This window comes from Acanthamoeba castellanii (genome assembly GCF_000313135.1).
Source record: "Acanthamoeba castellanii str. Neff unplaced genomic scaffold scf7180000084582, whole genome shotgun sequence".
Taxonomy (NCBI): domain Eukaryota; phylum Discosea; order Longamoebia; family Acanthamoebidae; genus Acanthamoeba; species Acanthamoeba castellanii.
This window is the reverse complement of record NW_004457252.1, coordinates 94,078-118,714: the sequence shown is the minus strand read 5'-3', so window position 1 is coordinate 118,714 and position 24,637 is coordinate 94,078. Positions and strand designations below refer to the sequence as shown.

The 24,637-nt window shown below is 65.5% G+C and overlaps 3 protein-coding genes and 1 pseudogene across 3 annotated transcripts in view; 3 read left to right on the top strand and 1 right to left on the bottom strand.

The window, feature by feature from the left end:
- Nucleotides 1-55: 55 nt before the first annotated feature.
- Nucleotides 56-14,983, top strand: ACA1_048470 (HECTdomain (ubiquitin-transferase) domain containing protein; the record flags this gene model as incomplete). Its single annotated transcript, XM_004333011.1, has 44 exons — nt 56-257; nt 403-918; nt 950-977; nt 1,026-1,105; nt 1,193-1,367; nt 1,457-2,218; nt 2,372-2,456; nt 2,543-2,705; nt 2,810-2,942; nt 3,036-3,183; nt 3,293-3,377; nt 3,510-4,025; nt 4,122-4,374; nt 4,448-4,598; nt 4,760-4,854; nt 5,029-5,473; nt 5,613-5,738; nt 5,787-5,903; nt 6,039-6,141; nt 6,273-6,451; nt 6,574-6,739; nt 6,871-7,054; nt 7,150-7,267; nt 7,385-7,510; nt 7,693-8,235; nt 8,270-9,257; nt 9,324-9,506; nt 9,613-9,667; nt 9,805-9,887; nt 10,070-10,263; nt 10,420-10,575; nt 10,760-10,912; nt 11,080-11,157; nt 11,296-11,418; nt 11,530-11,845; nt 11,880-11,925; nt 12,010-12,175; nt 12,297-13,044; nt 13,219-13,334; nt 13,456-13,592; nt 13,742-13,838; nt 13,938-14,016; nt 14,111-14,244; nt 14,387-14,983. The coding sequence occupies 44 exons, from the start codon at nt 56-58 to the stop codon at nt 14,981-14,983; spliced, it is 9,948 nt and encodes a 3,315-aa protein (XP_004333059.1).
- Nucleotides 14,984-15,097: 114 nt separating this feature from the next.
- ACA1_048460 lies at nt 15,098-18,992 on the bottom strand (annotated as a pseudogene).
- Nucleotides 18,993-19,349: 357 nt separating this feature from the next.
- On the top strand, nt 19,350-21,932 carry ACA1_048450 (HEAT repeat domain containing protein; the record flags this gene model as incomplete). The annotated part of the gene is made up of 6 exons (XM_004333010.1): nt 19,350-19,442; nt 19,516-19,870; nt 19,978-20,841; nt 21,063-21,350; nt 21,532-21,665; nt 21,744-21,932. The coding sequence occupies 6 exons, from the start codon at nt 19,350-19,352 to the stop codon at nt 21,930-21,932; spliced, it is 1,923 nt and encodes a 640-aa protein (XP_004333058.1).
- A 452-nt stretch (nt 21,933-22,384) lies between these two features.
- ACA1_048440 (uncharacterized protein) overlaps nt 22,385-24,637 on the top strand; it is a gene marked incomplete at both ends in the record, with an annotated part of 2,795 nt that continues 542 nt past the window's right edge. The window contains 6 exons of the mRNA XM_004333009.1: nt 22,385-23,387; nt 23,540-23,604; nt 23,754-23,853; nt 23,958-24,064; nt 24,163-24,274; nt 24,382-24,543. Of these exons, the coding sequence (XP_004333057.1) occupies nt 22,385-23,387; nt 23,540-23,604; nt 23,754-23,853; nt 23,958-24,064; nt 24,163-24,274; nt 24,382-24,543 (1,549 nt within the window). The remainder of the gene's footprint in view (nt 23,388-23,539; nt 23,605-23,753; nt 23,854-23,957; nt 24,065-24,162; nt 24,275-24,381; nt 24,544-24,637) is intronic.

The window sequence follows — 24,637 nt, the reverse complement described above, 5'->3', positions numbered from 1 at the left end:
TTCCCCTCCCCCTTCATGATATCGCGGCAGCCTCCACCACGACAGCGTGCCGGCCATGGCCGGCAACGAGGAGGTCTTCCTGGCCTACGAGACGGTCACGTGCATGAGTGTCGAGACCTCGCGCACGCTGTGCCTGCTCCTCAAGCTCCTGGCCGACGACCTGTTCGGCCGCGAGGCCGGCCCCTCGCCCCCCGCGGAGGGCCTCTCCCTGCGCGACCTCTACCACTACAAGTCACCCGCCCTACGCCCGGCCCACGGTGCCCCTCCACCTCTTCTCCTGTGTCGTTGGTCTCTCTCTCTCTCTCTCTCTCTGTGTGTGTGTGTGTGTGGTGTGTCGTTGGTCGCCCGACTGGAGCGAGAGTGGCTTACCGGCACCTGACATGGTCGTTGCGATCTTGGCAGAGCCCGCGGCGGGCGTGGCCGAGTGGGGCTGCGTGGCGTGCACCTACCTCAACGTGCCCGCGAATTCGGCCTGCGAGATGTGCAACACGCCGCGCCCTCCGACGACCAGCACCGCGGCCGCTACGAACGCGAGTGCCGCCAAGAGCGAGGCCATGGACGAGGACAAGGCGGGCGCAGACGGCCAAACAACGGAGCTGCAGTCGCCACACGCAGCCGCAGCCGCAGAAGAGGCAAAGGGAGATGCTGATGCTGGTGGTGAAGAAGGGAAGGCGCGTCAGGAGGAGCCCAGCCTGGGCCTCGCTCGGCATCTGGAGCCGGCCGAGAAGCTGTACCTGGCCCTCGCCCTCTCCCGCATCCTGCGGGCCAACCTGGCCTCGTGCCTGCGGCGCGATCTCGCCTTCGACGTGCTCGGTCTCGACACCCTCCGCGACACTGAGGGCTCGCCCCAGTTGGCGCTCCAGCTGCTGCGCACCCTCTACCGCTTCGCCGAGGCCTACGAGCGCAGCAGCAGCGGCGGTGCATCGGAGGAGGACCACCACCGCCGCAGCCGCCTGCCGCGGGACCTCCTCCACGCGGTGGGCCGCCAGATGGCCGAAACGGCGGCCATCCTCCTCCAGACCGAGTTCCGCCCCGCCACCGCCGCCCTCCTCCTCGACCTCCTCCGCCCCTCTTCGTCTTCTTCCTCCTTCTCCTCCTCGTCTCCGTCCGCTGCGGCGACGCAGGCCGAGGCGGGCGCACACTCGCTGCTGCTCACCATGTTCCTCGCCGATGCCTGCAGCACCAGCCTCAGTGCCCTCGACGCCACCCTCTTCGCGTGCCCCGCGGCCCCTCCCGCGGCTGCGACGACCGCCACCGCCACGATTGGCGACTGCGATTTCCGCCGGCCGCTCCAAGCGCGGGCCCAGAACGCGGACGACGCAGAGAACACCGTTGACCGCGCCGCCGACGCCGGGCTGGTGGTGGCGGTGGGCAGCGACAGCCGGCCACCACCGGCGGCCTCGGCCCTCTCCCCAACTCAGCAGCCGCAGCCGCCGGCGGCCCGCAGGCGTCTCAGTCGGGGTGGCGCCACCGCGGGCGACCACATGCAGACCGAAGGCGACAACAAGGAAGAGGCCGAAGAGGCGGAAGAGGCCGCGGGCGCCAGCAGCAACGGCAGCAACAGCAACGCGGTGGTGGAGGCCGCCCTCACTCTGCTGGCGCGCGACATGGAGCGGGCCGTGCCCCCTACCACGCCCGAGGCCGCGTGCCTCTGGTCGCCCGTGGGACCCGAGTTGCTCAGCCTGCAGTTCCTCAAGCTCTACCAGCACCGGGCGCTCACCGCCCTCGCCCTGCCCCCTCGGGCTGCTGCCACCGCGACCGCCGCCGACGCCGCCACCACCGCACCAGCAGCGGTGGCCCCACCGTCGGCCTCGCTCGCCTACTTTGCCTTCTACGGGTCCCACCCGACAGAGCCCGCGACGGCGGCCGCGGCGGCGACGACGCCCCACAACGAGTGGGACCTCCCGCGGGACGACGCCGCCCGGCTGAAGGTGGAGGCCGAGCTGCACCACTACCTGCGGCGCCTCCTCGCCCTCTCCCTGGCCTCCCTCTCGGCCCTCGCCGCCTCGCTTCCGGCGCCCGAGGCTGAAGAGGACCCCCCGGCCGAGGCGCGCCGCGTCCACCACGCCGTGGCCGCCATGCACGCGACGGCCACGGGGCAGCTGCTGCTCCCCTTCCTGCGCCTGGCCTCGCGCAAGCAGCTCGCCTGCCCGCTCTTCCTCAAACCCCTCTCCACCCTCCTGCGCCCGCTGCGCGCCCTGCACGCCTTCCTCCTCCGGTACCGCCATCATCACCATCACCATCATCATCATCATTCCTCGCCATCTTCTTCTGGGGATTCGTCTCGTGTTTATGTGCGACCGTGTGAAGCGGGTCACTCACGCTTCTTCTTCTTTCTCTCTCTCTCTCTCTCTCGCATTGAACGTGCCAGGCACTGCACCAACGAACCGGGCTTTGGGGATACCAGCGGCTTCCTCGCCTCCCTCACCACAGCGGCCGCCAAGATGATCGCCGCCGTACACCTCCTCCCCCCTTGTCGTGATTATTATTTATTTGTCATTTAATATTTAATATTTACTATTTCTTTTATCACGCTGGGCAGGGCATCGAGCATCTGGCGGCGGGTGACGAGCCCTCGGCGCAAGAGCAGGCCTTGGCCGAGTGGTTGGAGGCCGACATCTTCGCCGGCGGACTTCCCCTCACCCCGCCACCGGCCACCACGGCCGGCCTCAGCCCCGCCCGGCTCTTCCTCGCCCTCTTCGTTGGTACGCACCGCACCACGCCAACCCCCCCCCGGCGCACTGGCTGGCCTGCCTTGTTGGGTGCTGACGGTGGCGGCTGCGGCGGCGATGGCGGCTGTGTCACACAGGGGCGGCCCGGCCCGCACCCGACGAGGTCGGTCCCACGAAACCGGCGACGGAGGTGGCCCTGTGGCTCGAGGAGGCCCTGCGCGCCAGGCCCCTCGGTCGGCGTGGTGGCCCCACCGTAGATCGACTGCTCCGGTACTTGATCTGCCCCTCCCCCCAATGAATTCGCCAGTGGTTTTCGTGTGAATGACGATTGGTTGGTTGATTGATTGTTGATTGGCGGTTTAGGGCGGTGACGGCGGCCCTGCTGTGGCACATGGGTCTGGTGGGCGATGCGCTGACCATGGGCCACTACCTGACCACCGTGGGCCGCTCCTCTCCAAAGCCCGCGTCCCTTTCCGCGCGCCTCCAGCAGGCCCTCGACACCGCCTACTCGGTAAGCTCCCTCCCCCTCCCGCCGCTGCTGCCGCGTCGTAGCGGACGTGGTCATCGTAGTCGTAGCTAACGCGCGAGCACGCCTTGTGTGTGTTGTGTGGCGTGAGCAGGTGCGGGTGTGGGTGCTGCAGCAGGTGCAGGAGCGCAAGGGTGACGACGACGCCGCGGCCGAACACTTTGCCGACGCGCTCATGCGTAAGATCGAGTTCCTCATGGAACTCACCCCCGCGCTGCACGAGCACAAATCGGAGGCCGGGCTCCTCCTCCTCCTCAACGACCACGCCCCGCCGACCCCTGCTACCACCGCCGCTCCCGCTCCCGCCGCAGGCGCAGCCGCGACCGGCGGTGCCGCTGCTTCGGGGGCGACGCGGGCGGGCCAACTCGCCTCGTTCCGCTTCCAGACTTCGATCGCTCTCCCCACAACACAGCCCTCCCCTCCCCTCTCACGCAAGCCCCAGCCCCAGCCCCAGCCCCAGCCCCAGCCGCCGCCGCAGCAGCAGGAGCAGCAGCAGGAGCAGGAGCAGCAGCAGGACAGTGAGCCCGCCAGCAGCGCGGGCGGCGGTGAGGGCCGGTCCAGAGGAGGCGCGAGGAGGCGGGGCCTCATGGGACGCCTCAATTCGTCGGGCGACGGGTTCTCCTACCCGCGCCGGCAGGCGAGCAAGCGGAAGCGGGGCGCGGCCCCCGCGGGGTCGTCGGGCAGCAGCAGCACCACCACCACTACCTCCTCCGCCGCCGCTGCCGGCTCCTCGCAGGGCGGGGAGGGGGCCGCTGCCGAGCTCCGTCCGCGCCCCTTCCTCCAGTCCCTGCTCCTCAGCCGCTCCACCTCCGTCGACAGCCTCGGCAGTATGCGCACCCCTGACCCCACCGACTCTGCGATGTCACTCACACTGAGCCGTGTGTCGTGTCGTGTCGTGTCGTGTCGTGCGGCCACGCGTGCAGAGTGGGCGCAGGAGCGGCAGTCCAAGGAGAAGGCCGAGAAGACGCTCCAGGCCATTTACTACAAGTGGAAGACCTTTCGCGAGAAGATCATCCTCCCATCGGCCAAGGCCTCCTTATCGTCATCGTCATCGTCGGCGTTGTCCGCGGCCGACTCGCCCCTGGCCTCGCTCGACAAGCAGGTGGCCAACTTCCTCCAGGACGACGCCGTCGACGTCGACGCCCTCCGCCAGTGCCTGCAGCAGCGACAAGTCCGGTACGCTCGCTCACGCCGTGGTTTTATTTATTGTTTTGTTATTGTAATTTATTTTAAAAATTATTATTTGCAGGGCGCGTGGACGCGAGCGGGCGCTGAGGCTCGTGTGCTCCATGCTCGATTCCCCGCCGGGAGAAGGCGAGCCGTCCGAGCACCGCGAGATGGCCCTGCACCACCTCTACCGCGCCTTGTGGTGCCATCCCGCCCCCGCCCCCGTGGTGATGGTGCACCACCGCAACGTGCTCGTACGGACAGGCTGCAGCCACAACCCCATTCCTCTGTGCCTGCCTGCCTGCCTGGTGGTGGTGCTGACCTGTTTTTCCATCTGCGCGCGCACGCTCACTCGTGGAATGGTGCATGGCTGCCCTGCCCCAACGCGCAACAGGGAGCCGGCCAGTCCTTGCTGGGCGCCATCAATGCGCAGATGGAGCGCCTCAGCGTGCGCCTGGTGGGTCTCATCACCCGCCATGCCGCCTCCCCGTACGACACACACGACACACACGACACACACGACACACACGACACACACGACACACACGACGCACACGACGCACACGACACGACACACACGGCATTTGGGGTCGTCGTCGCCAACGCAAAAGCGGGTGTGTCGTGTTCGTGCGTGCGTGGGTGCGTGCAACCCGCTGTAAGCAGGTCAACGTTGGACGTGCACTCGCTGCCTCTGTTGCTGCTGGCCCTCTGCTACGCCGGGCGGCTGTTCGACGGGTGGGCCGCGCCCATGGCCAGGCTGTTGCCCTCGGCGCTGGCCGCCCTCGAGAGCTTGCGGGTGCACCCGGGCGACCGCCCCGCGCTGCCCCCGGCGCCGTCGCTGCGGACCGTCCGGGCGGTGGCGTGCCGCACGCTCCGGCTGCTCATCGGACAGGCCAGCGAGTTGGAGCCCCCGTCGCCCGCCGACAACCCGGAGCAGGCGGGCCTCCTCCTGGGCCTCGTGCGCTTCGCCTTCGACGCCCTCACCCGCGCCCTCCAGGCCTACCTCTCCTGGATCCACCTCAACGCCCTCTCTTCTTCTACTTCTTCTTCTTCCTTCTCCTCCTCGGCGTCGTCGTCCTCCATCGCCGCTTCCGTCACTCGACCATGGGTACCCTACCCTACTACTCCCCCATTTGTTAGCTATTTCCATCTATCTATCTATCTATCTATCTATCTATCTAATCTATCTATCTATCTATCTATCTAATTAGACACGCCCGTCTCAACCCCCTCTGCGTGTGACACAGGTGGCACGCGTGTCGGCGGGCGAGGAGGAAGAGGGCGTCGAGGCGTGGCATCATCGGGACCTGAGCCGGGAGCAGGTGGAGCAATGGGCCGAGAAGCGCGAGGCCGCTCTGGAGGCGCTCGAGTGGGTGCGCACGCTCGCACTCGCCGAGCCGGTCTTCTCCTCGTGCGCGCAGTCGGTCCTCAGCCCCGACCCGGCCCCGCTCATGGAGTGCCTCGTGGGGGCGGCGCGGCGCGGCACCCCCGACATGGCCTCCCTCGCACTCGCCCTCCTCCCTCGCCTGCTTCGCTTCGTACCCCCTTCCGCCATTCGCCCGCTCGGCCCCCCCGGCGGCGCCGCGAGCGAGCCCATGATGGGGCGCGCCGAGGAGAGCCCTAAGAAAAAAGAGGAGGACGAGGTGCCACCCGTAGCTGTCGTGCTGCTGGAGGCCATCGGGTGTCCGCTCCCCTACCTCCCCACGCGCCTTCCCTCCCTCTCCGCCGACTTGCGCAGCTTCTACGACTACCGGCCTTCCATTCGTGGCGATGGTGGTACGTGCGTGCGCGCGTGCGCGTGCGGTGTGTTTTTGTGTGTTTTCTGGTGTGCCGGCGCGCCTCGATGGTCTCCCTTCCAGCAGCTGACCAGCCTCATGCATTCGAACGCAGCTGTCCCTGCCCAGCAGCCGGCGTCGCATCAAGGGTCCAAGTCGCCCTCCTATTCACCCTCGTCGCCCTCTTACTCGCCCAATCGTCGCCTTCCTACTCGCCCTCGTCGCCCTCTTACTCGCCCAAGTCGCCCGCCTATTCGCCGTCACCGTTGCTTACCACTCTGGAGCCTCCACCGCCCCAGGTCTTCAACTTCGTACGTCCGCCCCGCCCCGCCCCCCGCCTGCGCTCGCGTGCTTGCCATACGTCCCGTTTTCGTCTAAAACAATGACTCTCGTGACTGATTGGTGGGCGGTGGTGGTGGGGCGTGCAATGCAGGGAGGCGCCGGCCCGGTGGCTGCGGGCGCCCGAGGAGGAGGCGCAGGGGGCGGAAGCGGGTTCGGTGGGACCGCGGCGTGCGGGTGGGCGTTCCCCCATCGCGCCTTCCGCTCCGCCCTGCGCTACCATCCGCCCCCCTCCACCTTCGCGCTCCTCACCAACGAGCGTACTTACCACCCCGCCCAATTCCCTCAATTTCGCGGGCTCCACCCACCCACCCACCATTGACCCATTTCAACCCCCCTCCCCGCCCCGCCCCACCACCGTGTATCGATGCTATTCCATGTTGGCCGGCAGTGGCGCGCGTGGTGCGTCAGTTGTGCTCGCCCTCGGTACCCGCGTGGAGTGGCGTCCTGCGGGAGGCCGTGCGGGCTGCCATCCTCGATCTACCGCGCCTCGTCGATGACCTCTGCCTCGTCCCCGCCTCCTCCGATGATCCGGCGGCGGAAGCGGCCCACATCAATTCTCCCGCTTTCCACCGGTACCCACCCCCAACCACCACCACATTGGGGGGGGGGCATTACATCTCATCTCAACCTCTCTCACGCACCGCCCACCATCACTGCCACCCGCCAGGCGGCTGTGGCAGGCCTTCGGCGCCCTCTCGGTGGTGGGGGGACCTCGCGGCCTCGCCCCCGGCGCTCGCGTGCGGCTGCGCGAACCCGACGGCGTTGACTCCACCCTCGCACCTCAGGTCGCCCCCCCCCCGGCGCTACTGTGTGTCGTGTGTCGTGTTGTGTGTGTTAATCGTAGGTTGTGTGTTTTTGCAATCTTGGTTGCGGGTGCGTGCGGGGCCTGCTGGCGTGAGCAGGCAAGGGGCGGCACCATTGTGGGCCGGTCCGCCGGCGGCAAGTGGCTCGTGGAGTGGTCTTCGTCTCCCACGGACGCCCGCCCCCGCTGCGAAGTGCTCGCCGACACTGACCTCCTGCTGGTCGAGGTCAACTCCCCCCTCTCCTCTCTTGCCCCCAAGCCCAAGCCCTCCCTGCAACGACGCTGACATACTCTCTCTCTCTCTCCCACTTCTCTCCCTCTCGTGTGTGTGTGTGTGTGTGTGTGTGTGTGTGTGTGTGTGTGTGTGTGTGTGTCGTGGTGTGTGTGTCGTGTGTGTGTCGTGTGTAGGACAATGCGCTGTGGGCGTGGGATATGGACGAGGAGCTGATCGCGGCTCTCTCGGTGTTCGTCCGCACGGGGCGCTCCCACCTGGACGCGTCCTCTTCTGGGCCTGCCCCGTGGTGGTCGCTGGTGTGGCGCCAGCTGCGCTCGCTCTCCCTCCGCGCCCTCCGCGTGTGGGGCGCCACTGCAGCAGCCGCAGCATCTGTGTCTCCCCGCCCAGACGCGCCGTCGGAGGCTACAACGGCGCCGCGAATGAAGGGCGGCGTCGTGCGCGAGCTCGTACGAGCCACCCTCGACCACGCCTCGCGTCGCGTCAACACCACCTCCGCCGCCGGCGCTGCGGCGGGCGGGCCGAAGCGCGGGCCGCTGCGAGAGCGCGTGGCGGGCATGGAGGCCGAGGAGTGGGAGCTGGAGCTGAGCCGGGTGCACGCCGACCTGTTCGAGCTGGGCGGGCCGGGCGGGCGCGAATGGAGCGCGTGGCTGCCCTTCCACCCGCTCGGGCGTGGCGCGACCCCTGCTGCGCCTGCCGTGCGGGTGGGCCAGCGACACGTTCGTCGTGTCCGACGGCGGGCTGCGCGTGAAGGAGTGCGGGACCAACATGGCCATCTTCTCCCTCCCCGACCACGACGACGCGCCCCTGCCCCTGCCCGACCTCCAGCCCGCCTGCGTGCTGGCCCGCCACCCGATCCCTGTGGATGACCTGCCGGCCTTCTACTTTGAGGTGGCCGTGCGCGAGGAGGGCGCCCACCCGCACCTCCTCGAATTCGGCCTCGGCCTCGTGCGCCGAGTTAGCTTTTCTTCGGCCTCTTCGGCCTCGGCCTTCTCCACGGCCTCTTCGCGCCGCCTCGTGGAGGCCTTCGTGACGTGGCGAGCCACGGGCTTCCGCGCGACGGCCTCGATCGCCCCCGCTGTGGTAGCCACCCCTGCCGCAGCTCCGTCTCCGTCGTTGAGTGGCGCCGGCGCTTCTTCAGCCGACGTCGGCGTCACGCAACCGGCGACCGACGCCATGGACGTGACGGCTCCGGAGCACAGCGACGGAAACGAGGAGGCCGCAAGCTTGCCCTCCACCTCCGACGGAGGAGCCGGAGCCGGAGCGGAGAGCAGTGAACCGCCGCCGCCGCCGCCGCCGGTGGTGGCAGAGGTGGTGGTGGCGGAAGGTGAGAGGAAGCTGACGGTGGAGAAGGAGCTGTTCAGCCTGCCCTTCCGCCGGGGCGACATCCTCGGGTGCGGCTGGAATCGCGCCGACCACTCGATCTTCTTCACCCGCGACGGCGTCGTGGTGGGAACCGTGCCGCTGCCCGCCTCCTTCCGCCAGGCGGCAGCGGCGGCCGAGGGCTCTACTGAAGAAGAGCTGCAACGGGACCATCATCGCCCGGCCATCCACCCGATGCTCCGCGTGCGCAGCAAGGGCGCCGAGCTGGTCTCCAACTTCGGGCAGTTCCCCTTCCTCTTCGACTTCCACACCCACCTCCGCCACCAGCTCCTCCTCCTCCCCACGCCCCCATCGGCCAGCCCCATCCTGCGCCACCTCCTCAGCGCCGCCGTTCACTCCTCCGCCTCCGCCTTGCGCCGTACGGCTCAGCTTCCGCCGCCGCCGCCGCTACCGCCGCACTAATTGGGGTGTTTGGGGGGGGCAGCAGTGGGCACGATCACCGGATGGCGCGGCCACAAAGCGGAGTGGCGGCGGCCGCCGGGGGCGGGGTCGGGGGCAGAGCAAGTGCGGGTGCGGGACACGGTGCTGCTGTGGCTGGCCTCCGCCGACGTCGACCTGCGCTTCTCCCACGTCGTGACGCGCGCCCTGGACGCCCGACTTCCCTGCCGTGCGTGCCTCTTTCTGTCCGCAGCCACCGCCGCTGGCGTCGCTAACCACCGACATCTGCCGTGCGTGCGTGCGTGCGTGCGGGTTTCAATGTGTGTGATCATCAGAGGTGGAAGCGATTGACCGGCCATCGGTGGACTCGGACGATCGCGCCCTCCTCAGGTGCTACCTGCCGGACACTGCGGCTGAAGCCACCTTCTGGTGCGCGCCTCCTCCGCCTCCTCCTTTTCCTGCTTCTGTCTGTGGCCCATTCTCACCCCACCGGGGGGGGGCTCGCGTTCGCGCAGGTATCCCGTCAGGTGCCTGACGCGCGTGGATGCGGACGACGAGACCTACGCGGCATTGCGGGCATCCCTGACGCCGCCCCGCCTCTTCAAATACGGTACCGGACCACGCCCTCGTGCCAGGGCTGGGTCTCTCTCTCCTGACCCGATGCTCTTGTTCTCTCTGCATGCGTGCGTGCATTGTGTGTCGTGTGTCGTGTGTCGTGTGTCGTGTGTCGTGTGTCGTGTCGTGTGTCGTGTGTCGTGTGTGTGGTCGTGGTCGTGGTCGTGGGGCGAGCAGGGGCGCTCCTGGAGGACGAGGTGGCGTACCACTACGAACATCAGCTCGCGCTGGCGTGGATGCTGCAGGAGAAGGAGGAGGACCTCTCCCTCGACCTCTTCGTCGGGGGGACCGACTGTGCCAGCGCGCTCCGCTTCCTGCGCCTCACCTTCGACCGATTCAAGAGCGCCACCCTTCCGCTCCTCCCCCCGCCTGTACCCTTCCCCCTTCCTCTCAGCCGCCGCCGCCACGCTGGCGGTGTATGCGCTCATCCGTGATGATGATGATGATGATGATGATGATGCACCACTCACGGCGGATGATGATGATGATGATGCACCACTCACGGCGGCGGCGGCGGCGGGGTCCAGGCGGACGTGCGGCAAGGGCAGGGGCAGGGGCAGCGAGCGCTGAACGTGTTGGCGCAGCGCGTGGCCGCACTCCTCCGCAAGGAAGCCCGGGGCCGTGGCGCCGCCTCGTGGGGCACCTTGCTGCCTCCGCCGCCCAAAAAGCCGCGCCTCATCCACGTACCTACCAAGCCCCCCCCCACCCCCAAACAAGCAAAGGGCCTCGTCGTGGTGGTCGTCGAGGTCGTGGTCGTAATTCACCCCCGCAACCGTGGCTCGTCGCCAGCAGCAGCGCGAGACGGGCGATCAGGCCGGACCGGGAGGAGGAGGAGCAGGCCCCGCCACGACGACGACCCTGCTGCAGGGCCTCGTCGGGGTCGTGGCCGCTGCTACGGATACGACCATCGCCACCGCCCCCGGGGAGCAGCAGCAGCGCTCGGCGTCCTTCCACGCGTGGATCCTCCACACGCTGGCCCTCGCCTTCCCGCGCGCCCTGCCCTTTTCCCACACCACCCAGGTCTGTTTGCTCCTCTCCCCACCACCCCGCCGCCGCCCCGCCCCGTCTTGCTGGCGGGAGTCACACTATTCTCATCATCTTGTGTATACGTACCACCGGTGTCGTGTGTGTCGTGTGTGTCGTGTGTGTCGTGTGGTTGCTGCTGCTGGTGGTGGTGGCGTGTGCAGCTGCTCATGGGCCTGCTGCGGGCGGTGGAGAGTGCGGGTCCCGGATGTGAGTCGCTCGTCGCCGCTTTCCCGTTTCTGGTGCCTACCGCCACCGCTTCCTTTGGAGGGTCATGTGTCGGGAGAGAGGGAAAGCGCGGGGGGAGGTAGGTCTCCTCTTTCCTGACCGCACCGGTGGGCGTGGTGGTGGCGGCGGCGGCTCGTGGTGGTGGTGTGCAGGATGGGGCACTGGACGTGCTGCAGAGGTACGGTTCCACGCTGGCCGGGAGCCTACCGGCCGAGGCCCTCTCCAAGTCGCTCTTCTCCTTCACCGAGTCCTACCAGCCGCCCCACCAGCTCACCGTAATAATACTACAACTACTCCCCCCCCCAACCACCACCACCACCGCCCTCATACAATACGAATAGAGCAGCTACTCATCGTGGTCGGTGGTCGTGGTCGTGGTCGTCCAGGATCTGCTGGCGGCCAACGTGGAGCGTTCGTTCGGTATGCTCTCGGAGGAGGACTGGGCCAAGGCGCGGTTCTGCAAGTACGCCATCGAGACGCAGGCCCTCTTCCACCGCATCTCGTCGCCCGCGCTTCCCCCGCCCTACGCGGCCCCTTCCGGCGAGGCCGTGCACGTGTGGGACCAGGAGTGGACGGACCCCGCGTGGCAGCTCACCGACGCCAACTGGCACGCCACCGCCCTCCTCGCCGCCGACCTCGCCCGCTACTACCACCACCACGCCCTCCACCACCACCCCTCCACCACCACCCTCTGCCGCCTCCGTGGCCCAACCACCGCCCGGGCTGCTCGAGGAAGCATGGATCGACCTCACGCGCCACCTACGCCGAGACCTCCCCCTCGGGTACGTCCACCACCACCACCACCACCACCACCACCACCACCACCACCACCACCACCACGCTGCGTTGATTGATTGGGTGCGCAGGCAAGAGTACGAGGAGGTGTTCGAGCAGGAGGGGGCCATGAACGTCAGCGTCCTGTACGCCTTCGAAGGGACCGAGCACGTGCAGGGCACGCTTGAGGCCGTCACGCTCGACGGCATCCACGACGATGAACCCGACCACCCCTTGAGACCCACGCGATCAGCCACCGTACGCCGCCTCCTCTTCAATCGGAACAACATGCGGTGGCTCCAACCCTTGTGATTGTGGTTGTGTGTGTGTGTGTGTGTGTGTGTGTGTGTTGTGTGTGTGTGTGTGTGTGTCGAATCAGTTTGCGGGCGGCTTGTTCAAGGCCGAGCCCGGGCTCCTGCGGCTCGGGGAGTTGACCGGCGGCGAGCGGCTGAGGGTGCGGTGGCGGCCCGTCGACGGGGGCGGCGGCAGCGGTAGCTCGCCGGCCTCCACCGGCGGCTGCTGGCTCAAGCTGTACGTGGTACGGCGCTGGACGGCCGACGGCCGACGGGCGTGGGTGGAGAGCAAGGCGGCAGACATGCGCGCGTTCGTGGCCGGGCACCGGGCCGTGGAGGTCGGTCAGCGGGGCGAGGTCCTGGCCCAGCTCATGGCCCTCCTCAACGAGCGCGCGGCGCGCAACAGCGGCGGCGGCGCCAATGGTAGCGGCGGCGGCGACGAGGCGATGGGGTGGGCGTGGAGCGTGGCGCACGAGCTGGCCTTCTCGCGCGAGGAGCTGCTGCGGTATCCGCTGCTCGACCCCACGCACGCCCCGCTCCCGTGGCTGCGGTACGAGCTCTGCCAGCTACGGCTCCTCAGCGCCGTCGTGGGCCGCGCCCTGCCGCTGTTCGACCTCCACCTCCGCCTCCGCGCCCTCCACAAGTCCGCCGCGCCCGGCGCCGCCGCGTGGAAGCGCCCGCGCGAGCCCTACCCGCTCTCGCTCCTCCTCCCCATCCGGCACCTCCTGCCCACGGCCCTCAAACTCGACTTCCTCGCCTCCGTCTCCCGCCAATCCCGCAAGAAGCGCGGCTCCAAGAAGGTCATCGTCAAGCGACGTTTCGAGCCCTCCAAAGGTACCCAATGCACACACGACACACACGACACACACGACGCACGACACGTACGAGAGGGAACCACACACACTCGCGCGCGCGCGCGCGGAGGAGCTGTGTCATTCGTCACCCACCGCCTCGCCCGTGTCCTGTGTGTGTGTGGTGTGGTGTGTGTGTGTCGTGTGTCGTGTCCAGAGCGGCGTATGGAGGACACGGTGTTCCATCAGCTCTTTGCCGCCCTCCAGCACATGGACTGCGCCAAGTTGCGCAGCACCGACGCCAACGAGCGCCCCTGGACCGTCGCCTTCCAGGTAACGGCTCCTCCTCTCCCTCCCTCTTTCCCCCGCACACATCTGCTGACGTGGCTGTGGCTATTTATTTATAACATTTATTCTATTTATAATATATATTTAAAAATATACAAAAATGCAGGGTGAAGGCGCCCAGGACGCAGGGGGGCCCTTCCGAGACGCGTTGATGGACGTCTGCGAGGAGCTGCAGTCCCCCAACAGCCTCCTGCCCCTCTTCATCCCGTGCCCCAACGCCCAGACCTCCTCGGGCAGCAACCAGTACGTCGTTGCCCACGCCACCACCACACCCGACCTGCAACGCGACACACACAACCGCACACGCGCGCGCGTGTGTGTGTGCGTGTGTGTCATATATCTGTGGGGACCGCATACCGACGCTGCGATGTGATCTCCCGCGTGTGTGACAGGGACGGGTACATCCCGCGCCCGTCGGCCACGCACAAGAACCATTTGGCCATGTTCGAATGGCTCGGGCGCCTCATCGCCGTCGGTTACCTCGCCCACGTACGTAGCCCTCCCTCGCTTCCCCCCCCCAAGCAAGCAAGCAAGCAAGCACCCCAGCCCAGCCAGCTGACGGGCTGGTAATCGATTTGGCACTTGCAGTGTCCGCTGCCCCTGTACTTCCCGTCGATCGTGTGGAAGGGCATCGTGGGCGAGCAGGCCACCATCGCCGATCTCGAAGGTGCGCACGCCTGGCCCACTTCTCACTTCTCTCTCCTCGCCCCCCTCCCCACACATGCCGCTCACTCATTCATTCTCGCGATGGCGGAGAACAGGCATCGACCAGTACTGCGGCCAAACGCTGGACGAGCTGCGCAGCGCCCGAGGCCTGAGCGAAGCCACCTTCGAGGACATCATCTTCGAGAAGTTCACCACCGTCCTCTCCGATGGCACCCTGGTCCCCCTCAAGGTTTGCTGCTGCTGCTGTCGTCATCGTGTTGTAGTACTGTAGTGCTGTAGTGTTGGATCAGATCTGACAGTGGTCGTGGTGGCTGGTGGCTGGTGGTGATGTAATGGTAATTGTATATATATATATATAGGACGGAGGCGAGGAGGAGCCTGTGACGTTTGCGAACCGGGACGAGTACGTGCAGCTGGTGGTGCAGGCGCGGCTGGCCGAGGGCGCGGAGCAAGTGCGAGCCATCCGACGCGGCATCGCCGACGTGCTGCCGGCGGGGCCGCTGTCGTTGCTGACGTGGCGGGAGGCTCGGGAGCTGCTGTGCAGCGAGGCCGAGATCGACGTCGACTTTCTGCGGACGCACACGCGGCACAGCGGGTGGGACGAGAACGACGAGACCGTGCGGTGGCTGTGGCAGGTGCTGCGCGAATTCACCGACCGGGAGCGCGCGCAGTTCGTGCGCTTCGTGAGCGGCCGCGAACGCCTGCCGCGCGGTGTCGGATCGGACGTCGAGTTGATGGTCATCAACCGGCAGTACGGCTCCAGCCTCCCCAAGGCCTCCACCTGCTTCAACGCCTTCTACCTGCCGGCCTACGCCTCCCTCGAAGAGCTCCGCGAGAAGCTCCTCCTCGCCATCACCTCCTGCCGCGACATCGACACCGACTTCCGCGTCCGCGACGACTCTGACTTTTACCGCGGCGATGACGACGAAGACGAGGAAGAGGAAGAGGAGGAAGAAGAGGAGGAATGAGCTCTCCCCCCATCTCTCTCCCTCCCCCCCAAGCAATCCCCCAGTGCCCACTTACATAAATAAATAAATAAACTGTTTTCGTTGGTTTGTTGTAAGCTCTCTTTGTGTTGCCTTCTAGAAGCCGCGGCGCAGTTCGTCCTGCAGCTTCTTGCTCTCGGCGGCGCCCATGTCGCCTAATGAGAAGAGGGGGATGAGCCTTCGTGGTGGTGGTTGATGTGGGCGAGGGCAAGGGCACCGTAGCGGAGGAATTCCATGGTGAAGGAGCCCGACCCACGGGTGAGAGAGCGGAAGAGGGTGGAGTAGCCGAGGAGCTCCTTGAGCGGCGCCTCGGCCTCGACCAGACGGTGGTGGGGCAGCACGTGCACCGCCCGCACCATGCCTCGTCGCCCGGACGCCATGTCTCCCACCACCGTTCCCAGAGCACTCTCGTCCACCATCAGTTCCAGCTACACACAACACAACACACTCATGAGCTGCTACATTGCCCTGTATGATGTGCGTCGTGTGTGTGTGTGTGTGTGTGTGTGTCGTGTGGTAGGGTACCTTCATGATGGGCTCGAGGAGCGTGGGGTCGGCGGCGAGAGCGGCCTGCTTGACTGCGTCGGCGGAGGCGGCCTTGAGAGCGGTCGGGCTGACCCCCGGGTCGACGGCCAGGTGGGTGACTGCCACCCGCACGTCCTCGAGCGGGAACCCAAAGAAGAGGCCCGACCGGCACCCGTTGGCCACTCCCTCCGCCAGGGCCTGCTCCAGCGCCTGGCTCTCCTTGGCCCCTGCCCCCTTCAACGCCTCGCTCACCGCCAGGTTCTGCCCAGGTCGCAGCCACACACACACAAACACACGCACACACACACACACGGAGTTGAGCACGAGCAGGGTGGGTGGATGGATGAGTGGAGCGTTGGCGTACTTGGTACTCGTTGCCGTGGGCGCGGGCCGTGGGTTCGATGTCGAGGGTGAGCTCGACGTGCTGCTTGACTCCGCCGATCTCGTACTCGCGGGCGAGGGTATGCGAGAGCGCGCGCCCCACCGTCGCCCGATACGACACCCGCACGTTGCCCACGCGGGCCCCCACGCGATAGTGGTTGAGAATGCGATCCCTTCCATATGCACACACGACACACACGACACACACACACACACACACACGACACACACGACACACGGCACACACGACACACACGACACACACGACACACACGACACACACGACGTCGAATCAGAGGAGCGGCCTCACGAGCGAGAAAGCAAGCCCGCGCCGCGAGTGGGTGGTGGAGTACTTGAGGATCTCGAGGTGCAGCTCGCCCATGGCCGAGAGGAGGGTTTGGCCGGTCTCGGGGTCGAGCGAGACGGAGAACGAGGGGTCTTCCTTGCGCAGCAGGCCAAGCGCGTCGTCGAGGGCCTTCTGTGCCGACAGCGACTCGGGCTCGATGGAGCAGAAGAACACCGGCGGAGGTGGATCGATCCCCTCCAGCAGCAGCCTACCCCCCTGCGCGTGCCGCCCAGCCCGCGTGTGTGTGTGTCGTGTGTGTCGTGTGTGTCGTGTGAGCCCATGTAGGGTGAGGGAGTGGGGAGAGGGGGCAGGCTTACCTTGGCGTGTTGGCCCTTGTGGGCCTTCTTGTTGCCCTTGGCGGGCACAAGGAGAGTGTCGCCGGTGCAGGTGTCCTTCAACCCGAGCGCCGCCACGATGTTGCCCGCCCCCACACGCCCCACCTCGGTCTGCGCCACAAAACAAAAATAAGAGAAAGGGGGCGATCTGCTGGGTTAGGCCCGCCCCCCGCCCCCGCGCGGTGGCCGTGAGAGGCTTGCAAGCGGGTGCGCGCGCGCACCATGTCGTCGGCCTGGATGTTAAGGAGGCGGCTGACGCGCTCCTTGACTTGGCGGGTGGAGTTGTAGACCTCGGTTGCCGGAGTGAGTTCTCCCGAATAGACTCGCAGATACACCATCAGCCCACGCTGCACGTCATGCACCACCTGCACCACGGGACCCGCCGCCGCCAGTAAAAAGTGTGTGTGTGTGTGTCGTGTGTGTGTCGTGTGTCGTGTGTGTCGTGTGTGTCGTGTGTGTACCTTGAAGGCGAGAGCGCACAGGTCGGGTCCATCAGGAGTGATGGCGATGTGTTGCCCTGTCTCCATGTCGACGGCGCGTACGGGCGGGCGATCGAGGGGGGAGGGGAGGTATCGGCAGATGGCGGCAAGGAGAGGCTGCACGCCTCGGTTCCGCAGCGAACTGCCGCACACCACGGGAACCCCCTCCCCGGCCAGCGTCACTCGCCGCAGGGCTCCGTGCAGCAGCTCTCTCGCGACCGTTTCCGCGCTCGCCCCCTCCTGATGCACCACCACCAGCCGCATAGATCGCAGTCACACGAGCTGGCCTTGTATATGCGCGCCGCACACGGTCCTCCTCCTCCGTGTGCGTGTGCGTGTGCGTGTGCGTGTGCGTGTGCGTGGGTGAACCTCGAGGACAGCGCGCATGATGGCTTCGTCGGCGTCGGCGAGCTGCTCGAGAAGCGTTTCACGAGCCTGCAGGGCTTTGGCATAGAGGCCCGGGTGCTCCTCGGGCGTGAGATCGACCACCTGCATCGCCTTGCCCGACGGGTCGGTCCAGCGAATGACTCGCATGTCCACGACGTCGATCACGCCCTCGAGAACTCCCTGGCGCGAGGGAGGCGAGCAGGCACGCAGCCGTCAGTGCCCGCGCGGCATTGAAGAGATGCGGGAGATTTGGGCGGGCGAGCGGGCGGGGATGGGCACCAGGGTGGTGGGCAAGGGGAGCTGCAGCAGCAGCGGCCTGGCCCCGAGCCGCACACGCATAGAGTCGGCTGCCCGTTCCAGACTGGCTCCTGTCGGCCCCAACCAAGCCCGCCCGCCCGCCCCACCGCAGAAAAGTGCACGAAGATGAACGTGTGAGAAACTGACCACTCTGAGCAGAAAAATGCGGCGATTTCCTCCACACACGGGGTGGAGACGGTGCGGTGGTCGTTGGGCGTGGCGTGGCGCGGTGTGGGGTGAGGGTTGGTGCCTTCGCGGTCGAGCTTGTTGATGTAGGCGATGACGGGCACGCCGTACTTGCGCGCCTGTCGCCAGACCGTTTCGCTCTGCGCCTGCACCCCCGCCACGCCGTCGAAGATCGCCACTGCCCCGTCCAGCACCCGCACGCTACGCTCGACCTCGAACATAAAGTCGACGTGCCCTGCATTCAACAAAAAAGGCCCACGCCGCCCATCGCCCGTTGTGTGTGTTCAGACGGTGGTCACTGTGCGCGCGAGCTGTGGAGGCGCGGCCAAGGCCTGTGTGCGCGGGTACCCGGGGTGTCGATGAGATTGATCTTGTGGCCCTCCCAGTTGAAGGTGATCGCTGCGGCTTTGATAGTAATCCCTCGCTCCTGCTCCAGCTTCATAAAGTCCAGCACCGTGTTGCCCGAATCCACGTCTGATCGCGTGCGTGCGTGAGGACGACCCACCAGCCAGCCACCACGACAAGGGAGAATGGCTGTTGACAGCGAGAGTGGTGGTGGTGGGTCGGAAGGTCGGAAAGGTACCTCCGATGCGCCGCGTTACGCCCGAGTAGTGCAGCATGCGCTCGCAGGTGGTCGTTTTGCCCGCGTCCACGTGTGCCACCACCCCGATGTTCCGCACGCGCTCGACTGCCACCTCCGCTTCGCTGTGTTGCTGCCCTGCACATCGCCCACACCGCGGCGGGTGGCGCCCGAGTCCGTTGTGTAGGTCCGGTGAAAATTGTGGTGTGGCGGGGAGTTGTGGTGGTGCGGAAGGAGTGGCAGCGGGAGACGTACGTCGGTGGACCCAGGTCAAAAAGAAGGAGGGGCGGATGAGGCGGGAAGAGGAGGAGGAGAGCACGAGGCTACTGCCGCGTTGCTGCTGCGGCGGCCATGCTGCAGGGCTATTGCTGCTGCTGCCGCTATGTCGTGCTTGACACCACCACTGCCGGCCGCCAGAGCGTGGTGCTGTTGTCACAGCTGGACCCACCCGTAGAGTAGCGCGACGCAGCTGCATCAAGACTTCAATCAAAGGTTCGAGTCGTTTTCCTTTCTTCTTTCCCCCATTTCTTCTGCTTCTTACTCCTTTTTCTTGGCGCCAAAAAGAGCGTTTAAAAAAGGCGCCAAAAAGGGGAGCGTTGTAGGACGTTGCAATCACCAACGATTCAACACCCACAAGGTACAGCAACGGAGCATACTCAACGTACGTCCCATCTTGAGCGAGTGGATGCCTTCCTTTACCGATGCCTATGTGCCCACTTACCCGCCTCAACCCGCACAGATGAATGGTGCAGCGGTACTGGCCGAAGTCATAGAAATCGGAGACATCTTGAGCAAGGGCGAGGAGGCGGATTGGGATGTTAGAACCAAGGCCATGATCAAGCTCCAGGAACTTGCCCCCACGGCCTCGAAATACGACAGCTTCGCGACCGGTCTTGACAAGATTAAGAAGCATCTGGTAGCGCAGGTAAGTTGCCCTTCTCTTCTTTTGGCCTGCCTCAGGTTGATATCAAAAGCTCACGTTGTTGGTGGGGGGGCAGCTCAACGATCTCCGCTCCCAGGTGATCAAGGAAATCTGCATGACCGTTGGCGTGCTGGCTCAGTCGCTCGCCGAAGATTTCGACTCGTTCGTGGGCTTGTTCTTCCAGCCGCTGCTACGACTTACTGGAGTGAAGACCCTCGTGATGTCGCAAGCTGCGCACGACTCTCTCCTCAAGGTGATGGAGCACGCCTCTCCCGCGGCTGGAGTTGAGGCAGTCTTAAGTCAGGCCACCACTGCCAAAGGCCCCAAGGAGCGCGCTCGCTGCATGGAATACCTCTCCCTTCTCCTCGATCGTGCCGCAACAGAATCGCTGGAGCGGCACAGGGACTCAATCGCCTCAACCATCGTTGCAGGTATACGTTCCCCTCCTCCTCCTCCTCCTCTTCACTTCTTCGAACGGACGCAATCCTAACACTGTTTTCTTGGTCCGGGCTTTTCACTTGGCATCTTCCACGCGCAGGCATGAGCGACGCATCGCCTGAGGCCCGCTCTCAGGCGCGCGCGTGCTTCCAGCAATTCGCGGGGCACTGGGATGACCGCGCCGCAGCACTGAAGGAGACTCTCGACTCTTCCATTCAGCGTGCTCTCGCTCGTGATGCACAGGCCGCGGCCTCCAAGAAGAAGTCCCTCGCCGACTCCAACACTGCGACCAAACGACGGGCGGCGACGGCTGCAGTCAAGCGTGAGCAGCCCGAGAGCTTGAAGGCGCGCATCCAACAGGCACAACGTGTTTCCGTCCAGACCGACACGGCCGTACCCCAGGACGTGATCCTCGTGGAGCATCGGCCGCCCGTTCGTGTGCTCGTTCCTGAACCCAAGGCGCTGCCGCCAACCCCTGCGATCCGAATCCCTGTGGAACGCAGCGAGGAGACCGCAGTCGTTCCCCTTCTCGCCGGCGCGGAACGCATCCCCGCTCCTCCGACCACGCCTCTGCACCAGGGCACCTCGACCCATCGGCCTTCGCTGCTGCTCTCCGAACAAGGACCCAAACGCGCCCACCAGGCCCACACGCCCGCGGTCGACGTACCGGGCGATGGCGAGCTGGGCTCGGCTTCTACTGCTGCACACAGCAAGGCCAAACGCGTGCGCCTTGCCCGCATTCCCGCCCACAAGACGGGGACCACCGATTCGCGGAGTCACCACGCCCAGCAGCCCTTTGCTCGTCACGCGGCGGGCACAAGAGCGCCGTCCACTCCTCCTGCGAAAAGGATCGCAGCGCCTCTCAGCACCGACTGGGAAGCCGAGTCCGGCCACCTCACAGCCCCCATTCCGATGCTCTATCTTGTGAAGGCGAAGCAGCTGGAAAACGAACTTCCTCCTAGCGGTATGTATAAATGCATCCCCCGCCTTCCTCTTACTCTCCCCCATCTATCGATCTATCCGTCCATCCATCCATAATCAGCTTACTTACCCGCGGCGGTCGCTCTTCTTCATCAGGGTCCGACTTGAACGAGCCTTCACAGAGTGAACCGGCTCTGGACTCCCCGGTAGTCCCATCTCCAACACCTACAGGCCCAGCGCTCTCCCCGCGTGCGTCGTTTGAAGCTTCGCCACCGGTGGAGCTCGAAAAGGTGGTGCCCGGTCCATCGGCTTCCGTAGAGCCGATGAATATCGAAGAGGACCAAACCGGCTTCGCCCCAGGCCCCGCAGACGACGAGCCGGCGTTCGACGTGAGTCCCCACAAGGCAGTCTTCGATGCTGCGTTGGATATCCTGGTCCAGCTGCCTGCCGCAGCACCTCTCGAAGAAGCGGTTCACCAGGCGAGGGCTAGCCTCCAAGAATCCGCGCAGGACTGCATCGAGCGCACTTTGACCTGCATCGTGATAGCTTCCCGTAACGGGCGCATGCTCGTAAGTTGAAACCCCATCGTCCCCCATCCTTCAAGCACTGCCGACTCTGCTTGCTGACTAGTCCTTCCTTCTTTGTGCTGTCTTACAGGCGGCGAGACGTGCACTCGAGGCCTTCTCCCCACTGCTGCACCAGCCCCACAGCCTTCCTCGTTTGGCCCGCGCAGCGGTCGGACTGTTGGCCATCGACGAAGATCGTCAGTACGTCTTCTCGGTCATGCACCAGATTCTGCTGCTCCTGCCTCGCGTCGTTGAACTCGACGTCACAAGCCTTCACACCCTCATTTCCGCCGTGCTTACGGTACTTGCACCTTCATGTGGCCCTGCCTACGTCATGTCTTCCCGACTTCCTTCCATTCTCATCTGTCTGCGCGTTCAGGGGATGGACGACTCCCGCGTTGAGGTTCGGAAGGCGTCGACGGACGTGGCGGCGGTGTTGTGGGTCAAGCTCGGGGACGCCGTGCTGCCCCTTTTCTCTCGTCTCTCCCCGTTGGCCTCGCGCATGCTCTCGCAGCGCCGCGACCAGGCCCACGCAACCCTACTCTCCGTCTCTGCCGCCGCCAGCTGATCTTGCCAAGACCAAGACCATCAGGCCATCGCAACAACTCTCTTCTTGTTCAATGTACATACCCACCAACGTGCCCGTCGACAAAAAAGTTTTGGCGCGAACTTTTGGGCGCGAAAGAAGAACGGTTCTCCCGCCACAAACCGTTTTTCGATCACATCCACGAATTGAGCTCATCTGGCACCCATCATCAACGCCATGCAGTCCCGCAACAAGAGGCGCGACTCCATCTTGAAGAAAGGGGGGCTACAGTCCAACAAGGCCCGCCGGGTGAGTTTCTCCAGCAAGGTCAACTGCAAATTCTTCAACAAAAATGAGGCGATGCCCTCATCTCCCCTGCCTACGAGGAAGCGCACCTCCACCAGCCCGCGGCGGCAGCGCGACGAGGAGACGGAGGAAGTAGAGGACAAGGAGAACCAAGCTCCCAGCAACATCTCGAGGAGCGCCGCACGAGCATGAAGAGCGGCAGCGCCAACACAACGGCAGCGCAGGCCATTCTCGAAGACGAGGTGCTCACCATGCCCCTCAAGGGGTCCTTCCACTCCTCCCTCGACGACGATAGCATGGGCTCCTTCTACACCACACCATCGTCGCGCAGCAGCTTCGGGGCTGCTGGCGACCTCACTCGCCGGTTCCTCGATGAGTCCATGGACTTGACCCAGGTGGCGATCGCGGACGACCTCTCTTCTTCTTCTTCTCCGCCTCGCCGCCAGCACTCCCCCTCTTCGCCTCCTCTCTCTCGCACCATCATCCTCAACGAGTCTCTCGACCTCACGGGCATCGCCACCGACGCCTTCGTGTTCCGGTCCTCCCCTTCCTCTCCTCCCGACGATGGCAAGCGTGAAGCGGACGAGACGGAAGAGAGGCAGCCCGCCCCAAGGCGCCTTGCCCGCCGTCGGTCAGTGCAAGGCCGCCAGCGGCCAAGCATCGGCGGGAGGGCGTCCGTCTCTTCTTCGTCTTCTTCTCTGCCCGAGGACTGTACCCTCGTTTTCGACACGACGATGGACATGACACTCTCCGCTCCCGACGTAGACTTGCGAGCGATGATCGTGCACAATGACAACGGCAACGAAGACGACGACGACGACAGGAAGAAGGACGCCGCGGCCGAACACACTCTCCTGCTGGGCACCACCATGGACCTCACCTCTGTTCTCGACCACCACGGCCGCCGCGACGAAGACGACCTCGAGGGACAGCGCGCGGGGGAAGAAGACGCGGGAAGGCGAGCGCACCAGAACAACGAGACGCAGTTCACCGACGACACGATGGACCTCACCATGACCAGCACCAACCACCGCGCCAAGCGACGCGTATCGGCGTACAGCGAAGACGAAGACGAAGAAGTGGCAGCAGGCGTGGGCGAAGAGGAAACCGCCACATGCGACGCCACGATGGACCTCACCGCCGTGATGGAGGCCACCATGGACCTCACGAGCTCGTTGCCCTCTTCTCCAGGTGCGCTCCCCCCACGCGCCTCTTTGTCTTCGCGGCCACGAGAATTGTTCTCGTGTGTGCGTACAGTCGTGGGCACCCACCGTTGAACTCACCCACCGAGTTTCGTGTAATCGTTTTTTTTATGTGGCGGCGGCGGGCGCCTGGCTGACCAGACTGTCTGCTGCGGGCCAAGCTAAGAGACGCCATTCTGCTGCCCGAGGTCGAGAGAAAGCAGTGGGTTCGCATTCCTCCACCCCCCCTGCGCTTGCTTCCACGTTGGCCGCGCGCATGCACTACGCAGTGTTGTGCGGCGATCGGTCCCTGCGGGTGTGAGCAGGCGAAGAAGACTGACCGGAGAGTGTGGGGGGGATATGCTGCTCACTTCAGGGCTGCGACACCTTGGCCGAGCTCACCAAGCCCACAGAGCTTCATGCAAAGGAGCTGGAAGACCAGATCCCCTCCAACAGCAGGTCCAAGCTTTCGGCGGGTACGCACTACTACGACTACTACAACGTTGGTAGTAATGCTCTGCACGGCCAGCCTCGCTTACAGGGTTGGTCGGCGCGTGTCGACTCCTCCCTTTTTCATCAGATCTCTCCAGGGCCGTCACCAAGAAGTCCGTCATCCAGGCCCAGTCGGTGGTCCAGCTTTGGTCGAACGACGTGGAGCAAAGCTTCAACGCTGCGCTGCAGCTGCACGTACGCCTATGCGTCACCCACCTGATGAACCACCTGCGCGACTCGCGTGCCTCGAGGAGGGTCTCATTCCCCTCCCTTGCTCTTCCCTTCATCTGCAGATCCAACACCTCCAAGCCGAACACGAGGAAGTCGCTGTCCTTATCGAGCAGCACAAGGAAGCGGCGAAAGAGAGGCTGGCGCTCGTCCGCCGCCACACGGAGGAAAAGCAAGGTACGAACGAAAGTCGTTGTTGGCCACACAGCCTCCAGCTCGCACTGGCGGCCGGCCCCGGTAGTGAGCTAACCAACCAACCAACCCATGGGTTACGTGATGCGCAGATTTGTTTGATATCCTGCAGGGGCTCGGGCTGTGGCAGCTGAGGTCCTACGGCCAGTGCGAGGTGTCGTTCCTCTTCAAGGCGCGAGCGCCACTACGGCCACATGTTCTCTCCCTTCAGCTGGCGCCGATGCAGCAAACCGATCCTGATCTCCCGCGTGCCAGTACGCTCGTCCCCGTGTCGCACCGTGATGCTCTCTCTCCCTCGCGCGCGGGCGTGCGGTCTTTTTGGCGGAAGCTATCGACTGACTGTTGGGG